The sequence below is a fragment of the Puma concolor genome, chromosome D4, assembly GCF_028749965.1.
Source record: "Puma concolor isolate L17-30 chromosome D4, mPumCon1.1.hap2, whole genome shotgun sequence".
Taxonomy (NCBI): domain Eukaryota; kingdom Metazoa; phylum Chordata; class Mammalia; order Carnivora; family Felidae; genus Puma; species Puma concolor.
Genome location: NC_141679.1, coordinates 60486878 through 60499265, shown reverse-complemented (window position 1 = coordinate 60499265; position 12388 = coordinate 60486878). Strand labels below are relative to the sequence as shown.

At 46.0% G+C, this 12388-nt stretch overlaps 1 protein-coding gene across 2 annotated transcripts in view; it reads right to left on the bottom strand.

The window, feature by feature from the left end:
• Positions 1–12388, bottom strand: part of LOC112852934 (stimulated by retinoic acid gene 6 protein-like) — a 64617-nt gene that overhangs the window by 33123 nt on the left and 19106 nt on the right. For both annotated transcript variants that reach the window (XM_086683552.1, XM_086683551.1), the window contains 3 exons: positions 5154–5229; positions 3370–3470; positions 548–678 (listed from right to left, as the gene is read on the bottom strand). In XM_086683552.1, coding sequence (XP_086539678.1) covers positions 548–678; positions 3370–3470; positions 5154–5189 — 268 coding nt within the window. In that variant the 5' untranslated portion in view covers positions 5190–5229. The remainder of the gene's footprint in view (positions 1–547; positions 679–3369; positions 3471–5153; positions 5230–12388) is intronic.

Below are 12388 nucleotides of genomic sequence, written 5' to 3'. Positions count from 1 at the left end.
ATTTCAGTTTTAATTTGCATTTCCCTAAAGACTAATGAGGCATTGGTAGGTATTTGATTATATAGCTCTGGAGGCCCTGAGAGAGAGCCGGGCTGGACTCATTTGGAGTCATTGTATTAGGGTGGCTGAATCTGTAAATTAGAGTTGATCCTTCAGGGAGAACATGAGTCATGGGGAATGACGAGACCTCAGGCCAAGGGACAAAGAAGTAAGCATTGTTCTGCGAGGAGGAATCCTAGGGCTTGTTGATATCAAGAAGGCAGCAATGGCTAAGACTTAGGAGAGATTTTTGGGGTAGGTGATGGTGAACCTACTTTCTGAGCCTTTGTTCTAAAGTCTAAAGGAGCTCTGAATCTCACTGGGGGAAAGCCCCATAAATAAGCTTTGAGACCTGGTGGGCTAGGCATTTTCCTGGGGCAAGTAACAGGTGGGGAACACTGACTGCTCACAAAGTTTATTTCCTGATCCCAGGGAACCCCGGCCAGGCAGTCTCTGAGAGCAAGACTTGCCATGACAAAATTCCCAGCAGGTATGAGGCAGCCCTTACCTTGTGCCCACTGAGGGATATGTAAGGGCTGGTACCCTTCTGAGAACAAGAACATGACTTTATTGGCTGTGGCCCCAAAGGCGATTCCATAAGACCATCGGTTACTAAAGGTGCCCACAAAGTCCAGAGGTCTGTGAACAAGAGAAACAGCTTGTGAGGCCAGAGAGTGGCTCATTCCCACCAATAGCCTCCAAAATAGCAACCCCACCCTGAGGCGGGATTATCGGGTAGCAAATTGTTCATTTCAGCTGACATTGTCTGAGGCCCTCGGTGCCAATTCTAGGTGTAGGCATGGATTCAGGGTACTGAGGTGAGGAAGACAAAAAATCTTTGCCCTTGAGGAGCCTTAGGGGAAAGGGTGTGGGGAGGGGGACACAAGCAAGGACACCAATAGCCATGACAACAAAAAAAATGGGATGGGTTTCATTTATGAGAGACACAAGCAGTATGTCTTGAGAGATCAAAATGAGGAGTATGTCCTAAACAGGCTTGGGGAGCCTGCCCCATACCCGGCCCCTGTGAGAGTTCCAATATCCCTGGGAAGGTCTGGGACTCATTGGCTGTGCTGGTTCCACGCAAGCGTCCCTTCCTGGCCACAGCTGATTGGACCAGGGGTGACCACCTGACTTTGGATAAGCCAATCAGACGCCCGGTCTCATATAAGGGTTTCACACCCTGAGGACATGAGCCAGTTAGCTGTTAAAATTCTGTTCTGGAAAATCATGGCAAGTTGGAATCAGAGTCAGCGCTAGAGGCAAGTGGAGATTTTAGGGAAGCAGAAATCCTAAGTCATATTATAAAGTCAGACAGCAGAGAGGACAATAGTAAAGTGGTGCTGAGGGGCTCCTGTGACACAAGGAGGCACAAATAAAATCAGTCTCCCAGAGATGCCCATCTCAAAGTTCCAGTTACCATGAGGCCGGCCTTGCCAGTGAAATCTCTGTAACTTTACAAAAATCCTTTCTTTTCCTTTTACATAAACAAACTTTACAGGATAGCTGTTTCTTCTTCTGACCAAAATACTTTGTCTACATCAAAGTAAGCAATCACATTTGGAAAGAAGAGAATACTTTCCCATTGAAATGCCATCTGATGTGGCTTTGATGAAAACTCAGGATGGCACTGGGGAGCTACACGTGGAGGTAGGGATCTGGAGGCAGGATCTGGATCTCACCTCATACCCCCTTAGTCTTGCTCATCTTCACTTTCAAGGCTCAGCTCAAGGAGCACCTCTTCCAGGAAGTCCCCGCCCCTGCCATTACTCTGACCACTTCCAGCAGGCCCACCTAGCTCCTGCCTTGCTGTGTCCCCCAAGCACTAAGTGGGCATGTCCGCGTTTTAGTATGCCCCTCTGCATTGTTGCTTGTCTAGGAAACTACAAGCTTCAAGGGGTGGGGACCTAGCACAGAGCCTTGAAAAGAGTAGGTGCTCACTGCATGTTCATGGACACCCATTTTGTTGAAGTGACCTGCATTCAATCAGTCCTCCCTGTAGTGCCTCAGAAATAAGTGAGACTGTTTATGTATCTTTAAACAGATGGCAAGCCCTGCTCTGCTCATGTCACAGAGACACCATGGGCGGCAAATGAAGGGCTGCTTGACAAACGGTGGTATGCCACACACATGTGAGGGGCTTTTAATGAGTGAGGGGGGTGGGCTGGAACTACTCAGAAAAGCAGGGGTTTTGATGGGAAGGTGGCCAGGGAGCAAGCGAGTGGTGCCATTGTCAACTGAATTCAAAGCAGTTTGACATGACCCATACAGAACTCCCACTTCTTAAGAAGCCCTGCACCAGGCCCTGAAAGTCAAATGCCCAGGGCAGAGTCTGCCTCTGTGTCCCAACCAGTGTGGCTCAGACCTGGCAGTTTGGGAGAGGCTGACCCCTCCCAGGTGATATCCAGGATGAGTCTGCTACTCAGAACTGGTACAGGCCGTCCCTGGACATTGCAGGTGGATTTGTCACCCTGAAGCCCTAGGTCACCGCTAGCCTTGGTCCTGACACCGTGGTTTCCTCTCCCTTCTCCAGAGCCCAAGGCTGAGACTTGAACAGGTTTACACACATGAGCCTGCTTAGGCTATTGTGCAGGGGAAATGAGAGTAAATAGGAACCAGACCTCAGTTAAAGCTCTTGTCACCTATTAGCTGTGTGGACTTGGGCACGTCACTCAACCTCTCTGGGCCTGAGTTTGTTCATCCATTACATGAGGATAACAACCTCCAGCATTCTACGCTGGCAAGAGTGTTCATCCAAGTAATGCAGGCAAAGCAAATGGTCCAGTGCCTGGGTCACAGTCACCATGTGATAACTGCTATATGCATTATGATCATGATTATCATCAATCATTGAAAGTGAGGGGGCGGAGATACGAGCAATTAGAGCTTAAGAAAAAATGTGAGAAGGGGTGCACAGACTCAGAATGGCAGAGCCAGAAACCAGCCCTGAAGGCACCTGGTCCAGCGGGACCTCCCGGTGCCATGCCAGCATGAACGCTTGCTGCTGCCAGTGGCCGACCGAGAACTCTCTTCCTCCCGCTTCCTAAGGCAGCCATAGTGCGGACTTTGGGAAGGCTTTTTCCATAGTGAGCTGAACCTCCTTGAGACGTTTTAATCATATTTGGGCAGCCGTGGGTGCTGAGGCTGCAATGGCTTGGATGTCAATTCTGAACCCCCAGAGCTTGGTTGGGGTGAGGCAGGGAGGGGAAGGAGCGGTGGAGATGAGGCAAGGCTGGGGAGGTAATGGGGTGTTATCCTGGCCTTATAATAGGTGTTGGCCCCAAATACAGGGTGCCCCAAGCTGTAGAGATCAGCCTTAGCTCAACTCACATGATGATTCCAAAGCGGTTCCCCAGGAGGTGAGAAGTATCATCTCTCTGCTTACAGTGCTCTCGTCTTTGGAGAAAGGACAAGACCAAAATGATGAAAAGCTACAGGAAGAGAAGATGAGAACGTCAGTGGGCCCTCCCTGAAGGAGGATGTGTGGGTTAGCAGAGGGCTCAGAGTGTCTGTGGCTCCTCAGAGCCCAGAGTCAGGGAGCTAGCTGCACACGCCCTTGAGCTTCCAGAATGCTTTGTACTGAGCTTTCCTCTCTGTTGCCCTGAACAGGTTCAAATTTAGTCTCTCTCACATATTGACTAGAAGAGAGACCCAGCTTCTCCAAGCCTCAGTTTCCTCACCTGTGAAAAGGAGATAACTGTCACACTGCGAATCCTTCTTTCCTTTTTGCTTTTTGAGAATTCAATCATATTCTCAGTCACTTGATGCCCTTTTTCTCTTCCTTTTACTAGAAACTTCCTGAGAACTGTCTACACTTGCTGCCTCTATTTCCTCACCTCTCATTGCTCTTCAACCCCCTAACCTGGCTTCTCCTTCCCATCCATGGAAAGAGCTATGGCCAAAGTCAAAAACTACCATGAATCCACTGGAAACTTCAAGCCCAAATCTGGCTTGATCTCTCAGCCACATTCCAGTGTTGACCACTTCCTCCTCTGAGAAACACCCTGTTCCCTAGGCTTCCATCAACAGTGCTTTTCTGGGTTTTCTCCATTACCTCTCAGTCTCCTCTGCTGGATTATTCTTTATTCCACCACTAAAGTCAGGATTTCCTCATCATTCAGTCCAAGGATCACTCCTCTTATTAGCAGATCCTCTCACCCATGTCCATGCTTTCAATGGCCACCAATGCCCACAAGACTCAGCTTGACTCTTCAGCCCAGACCTTGTCCATGAGCTCCCCAACTATTCATCTAACTATAGAGTTGGCACTTCTTAAATTCAGTATGTCTTAAATGGAACTCACGATTTGCCTCCCTGCCCTGTCTTCATCCACCCCAAACCCAGATCTCTTCTGGTTCTCCTTAACTAGTGAATGACAGACACCGCCATCCTTCTGGCCATGCAAGTTAGAAACCCACGTTGTCCTCAACCCCTCCTCTCCCTAACTACTCTATCCAATGCATTAGCTAGTCCTACTGTCTTACTCCCAAACATCTTGAGCTGACCACCACCCATCCAGGATGAGCTAAAATCTGAACCATCTCCTCTCTGGCCCACCTCCACCTTGATCCCCACAATGCAACAAGAGTGATCATTTCAAAACAGAATACTGATCACCTAAGCTCCACGCTGGAAAACTCCAGTTACTTCCCACTGCACTTAGAATGCAGACACCACTCCTTCACAAAGAGCCCCAGAGGGCTCCACCTGGCCCAGGCCCACTCACCTCCCAGAAAACTCTACCTCAGCTCTCCACTCCAGCCATGCCAGCCCTCTCGGCTCCTCACACTCTCTGTTCCCCTCCTCCACAGGGCCTTTGCACATGCTCTCCTCTCTGCTTGAAAGGCTCTTGACTACATCTTCCAACAGACCTCAGCTGTCATTGCTTCCTTAGAAGAGCCTTTTTTGAATCCCTAAAAAACCAGTGTCCTTGACTCTTCAGCCGTTAAAAGCCTTCCTCTGCCTGTTTTTTGGTGCATAATATAAGAAAGCAAGTCAAGGAAATTCAGTTGATGTCTCTCTGCTGACCTATTCAGGCCCTTTGGGGAGCCTGTGTATGGGAGGGACCCAATTCCCCTCCTCTCTGCTCCTTGCTCTCCTCTGCCTTTACTTACTGATGGGATGAGGGAGTAATGGAGGAAGAGCTCCATGTCCACTGAGCTGACACAGGTGCCATTTAGCTGCCTGGTTCTGAAAAACAGCCAAAAAACACATTCACATCATCAGTCACTGCTGCAGGCATTGACCCATCAGCACTGAGCATCACTGTCAGGAGTTCAGCTTATTCACCACTAAGATCATCTTATCTTGTTTTTTGAAAGAGAGAGAGACAGAGACAGAGACAGAGCCAGAGAGAGGCGAAGGGAGAAGGGGGAGGGCCAGACAGAGAGGGAGAGAAAGAATCCTGACACAGGGCTCGATCTCACAACCCTGGGATCACAACCTGAGCTGAAATCAAGAGTCAGATGCTCAACTGACTGAGCTACCCAGGCACCCCAATCATCTAATCTTTTTATTTGTTATTTTATTTTTTAATTTTTATTTATTTTCGAGAGACAGAGAGAGAGAGGAGACAACAAGTGGGGGAGGGGCAGGGAGAGAGGGAGACACAGAATCCGAAGCAGGCTTCAAAGTTGGACACTCAGCTGACTGAGCCACCCAGGCACCAGGAACAAAAAGGCTTCTATTTTATTCAGAAGTACTTTGATCAATCACATGATCATGCACTATGCAACCAGTATCAGTTTGAGAAGAACATTGACTCAGTGCCTAGTAAACTCTGTTCTTGCTGCTCAGACTCCAATACACCCTGTCTACATGCTCACCGGGACCTGCAGACCTGTGCTGACTCTGTCTCCCACCCCTGCAGCACATCGGCCATCTCCCAGGCCCCATTCCCCTGCCAGCTCCTGCCTTTCCCTCAGAAGTCTCAGGGAAGACCACTCCTCTGGGGAACCCGTGAGCAGGGCACACCCCCACACCGGAGTTCTTTTAAAACCCCAGTATTCCCCAGTTATGTCTAACCATAGGTCTGAAAGACCCTAGAAGCAGTGGAGAAGGTGCAGGAACTCAGGCCATCAGAAATGTGATAGAACTGTAAAGCTCACACTTCTGCTTTTAGGAAGGTACACTGAGAACATGCATCAGTCTCCTCATCCTATATGAAACCCTCAAAATGATAAAGATGTTATTTTTTAATTTTTTTAAGTTTATTTTGAGAGAGAGAGAGAGAAAACACATGAGTGGGGAGAGGCAGAGAGAGAGGGAGAGAGAGAATCCCAAGCAGGCTCCATACTGCCAGCACAGAGCCTGATGCGGGGCTCGAACCCATGAACCGTGAGATCATGATCTCAGCTGAAATCGATAGTCAGAAGCCCAAATGACTGGGCCACCCAGGTGCCCCAAGATGTTATTTTTTTTAAAAAAAAAAAAGAAAGAAAACAGAGATTTTGAAAGCAAGAAGGGTATCTATTGGGGGCACAGAAACTATGGGAAGACCCCGAATGATGGAGAGCAAATGGGACTAAAACAAAGAGAAAAAGAGTGAGTCAATGAGGCCACAGACTGTGGGGCCACACAACGAAAGGTTCTACACTCACAGTGTAACAGGACAGGGTTGTCAGCAGCCCACGGAATGATGAACTGGGGTCTCACAGAGACCCAACTGTCTTCCCACCCCTGCTGACCAGTCAGAGGCAATGGGTGTTGTCCCCAAGAGTAGTGTATATGTGTCAGAGGTGGGGGGGCAGTGCTCTGGATCACAGATGGTCCTGCAAGGGACCAGAAGCTTCAGCTTCCAGACAGCCCCTGAGGCACCCCACCTAGCGGTACCACCTCCATCCCACTGCCCTGACAGCAGCCTTAGGACTAGCCACCCTCCACAAAGCGGGTACCCCAGTGGCCAGCTCAGTCACAAAGATGAGCACACAATCAAGAGCCATCAAACATTTGAGGAAAGATAACACCACAAAAGGGAGTCAAAAATTCAAGAAAGAGGAACTTATCCCTGAGGAGATGAAGTTAATATGGAACCTCTCTGAGGTCATTGCTACAGGAAATCCTGTAGAAGCATAAATCTAGGAGTGCCTGGGTGGCTCAGTTGGTTAAGATGGGACCCTTGATTTCGGCTCAGGTCATGATTCCAATATCATGGGATCGAGCCCTGTATTGGGCTCTGCGTTGAGTGTGGAGCCTGCTTGAGATTCTCTCTCTCTCTCTCTCTCTCTCTCTCTCTCTCTCTCTCTCCCCCTTTGCCCCTCTCTCCCACTTGTGCTCTCTCTCTCTCTCTCTCAAAATTAATTAAAATTAAAAAAAAATTTTAAAAAGAAGCATAAATCTAGGAGGAAATAGAGGGGTGCAAAAAGGAATAGCAGGCAAAAAAAAAAAAAATCCCTGAGCACAGGATTCTAAGTAAATATACATTTAAATAAATATATATCTTTACACATAGATAACATTCTTAGACACACAAGGACTCAAAAGACCTTCTCTGGAAAAAAACAATGGAGGAAATTCTCAAGAAATAAGAAAGAGGACTCTACAACCGAAGCTGGAGGCATCGCAATCCCAGACTTCAAGATGTATTACAAAGCTGTAATCATCAAGACAGTATGGTACTGGCACAAAAAGAGACACTCAGATCAATGGAACAGAATAGAGATCCCAGAATGGACCCACAAACGTATGGCCAACTAATCTTTAACAAAGCAGGAAAGAATATACAATGGAACAAAGACAGTCTCTTCAGCAAATGGTGCTGGAAAAACTGGACAGCGACATGCATAAGAATGAATCTGAACTACTTTCTTACACCATACACAAAAATAAACTCAAAATGGATTAAAGACCTCAATGTAAGACAGGAAGCCATCAAAATGCTCAAGGAGAAAGCAGGCAAAAAACCTCTTTGACCTCAGCCAAAGCAACTTCTTACTCAACACGTCTCTGGAGGCAAGGGGAAAAAAAGCAAAAATGAACTACTGGGACCTCATCAAAATAAAAACCTTCTGCGCAGCAAAGAAAACAATCAGCAAAACTAAAAGGCAACTGACAGAATGGGAGAAGATATTTGCAAATGACATATAAGATAAAGGGCTAGTATCCAAAAGCTATAAAGAACTTACCAAACTCAACACCCAAAAAAAAATAATCCAGTGAAGAAATGGGCAAAAGACATGAATAGACACTTTTGCAAAGAAGACATTCAGATGGCAAGCCAACACATGAAAAAATGCTCAACATCACTCATCATCAGGGAAATACAGATCAAAACCACAATGAGATACCACCTCACACCTGTCAGAATGGCTAACATTAACAACTCAGGCAACAACAGATGTTGGTGAGGATGAGGAGAAAGAGGATCTCTTTTGCATTGCTGGTGGGAATGCAAACTGGTACAGCCACTCTGGAAAACAGTATGGCAGTTCATCAAAAAACTAAAAATAGAACTACCCTATGACCCAGCAATTGCACTATGAGGTATTTATCCAAGAGATACAGGTGTGCTGTTTCGAAGGGACACATGCACCCCATGTTTATAGCAGCACTATCAACAATAGCCAAATTATGGAAAGAGCCCAAATGGCCATCGACAGATGAATGAATAAAGAAGATGTGGTATATATTACTCAGCAATCAAAAAGAATGAAATCTTACCGTTTGCAACTATGTGGATGGAACTGGAGGGTATTATGCTAAATAAAATTAGTCAGTCAGAAAAAGACAAATGTCATACGACCTCACTCATATGAGGAATTTAAGATACAAAACAGATGAACATAAGGGAAGGGAAGCAAATATAATATAAAAATGGGGGGGGGGACAAAACATAAGAGACTCTTAAATATAGAGAACAAACAGAGGGTTGCTAGAGGGGCTGTGGGGGGGGGGATGGACTAAATGGGTAAGGGGCTTAAGGAATCTACTCCTGAAATCATTGTTGCACCATATGCTAACTAACTTGGATGTAAGTTTAAAAAATTAATTAATTATTTAATTTTTAAAAAAGAAAGAAAGAAAGGAGTCTAGGAAGAAGAAGGATATAAAGGCAACAGCCAACACAGAAATGAGTAAAATGTCTTGTTAAATATCTAGGTAAGTAGTTATTGTGAAACAAAATGTGTGAAATGCCAATTTGGAGGTAAAATCCCATGGGGGAAGGGGCGAGCTGAGGCCAGGTGTGGATGCAGAGAGAACAGCAGGATCACATTCTCCTGTTTAGCAGGATGATGGAGAAACCTGTTTTCTCTTTCTGGGCTTTATAAGAAAAATGCAGTTCTAGGTAAGTATGTTAAAAGTACACAGGGAATTGCCGGAGGAATACAAATACATTGTAAAACGTACATTAAAGAGTATCTATGAAAAAAAGAAAATTCAATTGCTCCAACAAACTACAGGAAGAGAAAAAAATAAAATTGAGACTAGAAGAGAAATATCACAAGAACAAAAATGTCCAAAGAATAGTAAGCCACTAACAAAGAAGAGATACAAATGCGTGATAAGTTCTTGGGGCGCCTGGGTGGCTCAGTCCGTTAAGCAGCCGACTTCAGCTCAGGTCACGATCTCGTGGTCCGTGAGTTCGAGCCCCGCGTCGGGCTCTGGGCTGATGGCTCAGAGCCTGGAGCCTGTTTCCGATTCTGTGTCTCCCTCTCTCTCTGCCCCTCCCCCGTTCATGCTCTGTCTCTCTCTGTCCCAAAAATAAATAAAACGTTAAAAAAATTAAAAAGAACAAATGCGTGATAAGTTCTTAAAATTGCAACTAGTAATAACAGTAGAAATTAAGATAAAGTGTTGTCTTATCTATTAAATTGAGAATTATTGAAAATACTACCTAGCATTACTGAAGATTAAAACAAGTTAGTATCCATTTCCTGGTAGTAAGAGTATAAACTGGTATAAACATTCTGAGGATTAATTTTGCAACATATACATGAAGAACTTTTCAAAATATGGCAATTCCACATTAAGGAATCCTACTTCTGAAAAATATAAGCTAGGGAAATACTCAGAGAGGTGCCTAAAGATATGTACTAGAATGCCCAGATTCTTGCTCTCTTTCTCTCTCTCTATCCCTCACTCTGTCAATCTCTCTCTTGTGTGTGTATAATGTTTGAAATGTAATATACGCTCATTGTAAAACACTCAAAATGTCTACCAATGTATAAAGTAGTAAATAAAAGTCCCTTCTCCTTCCATAACTATGCGTGTTTATAACCTCTATAATTTTAAGCAAAAACGGGATCTGACTAAACTTGATTTCTTCATTCAATCAAGGAAAGAAAATGCGTTTACTAAAGAAAGGAAATCTCTGTGTGGGTATAACAGGTCCGTCAGACTCCTCTGGATGGGTGACGCCTGTGCAGAGTCACCGCCTGGTCTGCGTCCTGCTGGCAGGGGTAGAGAGTGGGCAGCAGCTGGGAACAGGTGAGCTCCAGGAGGGTGGACAATGCTGCCCTCTAAGGGGCCCCAGCTGCATAGTCTGAAACCCCTGGGCTGCACTTCCTCTCCAGCAGCCACTGCAGTGAGCATATGAAACATACTGCAATCAACCCGAGTTCAAAAGCCACTGAGGCCCCTTCCCTGGTCTTTACTACTCATGCTGCTTCCTGGTGGGTCCAGGGCTGGTGGGGCAGGAATGCTGAAGGGTGGACAACACCTACAGGGCAGCCCCGAGACAAAACCCCCAAACGCAGAAGATCTGCTTTCCACAGATGATGCCTGGGAAATGTGTTTATGATATACCATAAAGTGAAAGAAAATTCTTTCTTGATCCCAAGTTGTGAAGAGTGGTCATCTCTGGGTAGTGGCATTTGAGGTTATTCGACTGACTTTTTATGATTTTTTCTGAATTGCAGTACACAGAGATATGCGGCTTGACAGCTGTGTCCGTCTATTGGGAGAGCTTAGAACAGTGCCTGGCACAAAGTAGAGGCAATAAACACGTGCTGAATGAATGAACAGGTCGCTCTGTAATCAGGGAAAGACTAAAGGTAGTTCCTAAGCCATAAAACACCATTCTGAGGTAAAGAAGGGTGTGAAATCAGCATAAAGTGAAAACATGTATGGTTTGGGGTGGTACAAATTACACATCTTTCATTAGTTAAAACATTCCTTTTTGAAAAATGTTTATTTTTGAGAGACGAGAGAGGGCGCACGAGCTAGTGGGGGAAGGGCAGAGAGAGAAGAAGACAGAGAATCCGAAGCAGGCTCTGTCTGTGCTGATAGCAGAGAGCCTTACATGAGGCTCCAACTCACGAGCTGCGAGATTATGACCTGAGCCAAAGTCAGACGCTTAACCAACTGAGACACCCAGGTGCCCTTCATTAATTAAAAAACTACTTAATTAATAAAATGCTGTGATGGCCAATCTGAGGTGTGCTATACAGCTGGTGCATCTAGATGACAGGTCGTCTGAATTCCCAGCTCGTGTCTCCAACAACCCCCTACTGATCCCCTGCCTGTGGCGGGGGGGTCTCTGCCCCACAGTCCTTTTGCTTCCTTTGGCCCCAACATTATCCTTCCATAGTAATAAATTAAACATATGATAACAGCTTTCCTTGATGGATGTCACTTTAATATGTGTCACTGTGGCCTAGGAATTCTGCCATTTTAGATTATCTAATCCTTGCACGAATCTCGTGAGGCAGGTTGTGTTATCTCCTTTGTAAAACAAGGAACTGAAGCCAGGAGAGGTTTCACACCCCACAGACTCATCTCTGATTCCTAAGGTCAGCCCAGCGCCTGGCACGGAGAGGCTCAGGAATGTCTGCTGAGAGGCAGGCAAACCCTAAGAGACTCTTAAATACAGGGAACAAACTGAGGGTTGATGGAGGGAGGTGGGTGGGGGATGGGCTAACTGGGTGACGGACATTAAGGAAGACACTTATTGGGATGAGCACCGGGTGTTATATGTAAGTGTTGAATCACTAAATTCTACTTCTGAAGCCAATACTACACTATAAGTTAACTAACTTGAACTTAAATTAAAAAAAAAAAACACACATTCAGGGGCACCTGGGTGGCTCAGTCAGTTGAGTGCCCGACTTCAGCTCAGGTCATGATCTCACTATTCGTGAGTTCGAGCCCCACATAGGGCTCTGTGCTGACAGCTCAGAGCCTGGAGCCTGCTTCAGATTCTGTGTCTCCCTCTCTCTCGGCCTCTCCCCTGCTCATGCTCTGTCTCTCTCTGTCTCTCAATAATAAATAAACATTAAAAAAAATTTTAAAAAAACATTCCAAGGGAACTTCCCTGAGGAAACTGAGGCCCAGAGAGGGCCAGTGAGCAGAAAAAGTCAGGACGCCCAGGACTATTTCAGGTGAAACTCAGTGAGTTCAGGCACCTTGTGGG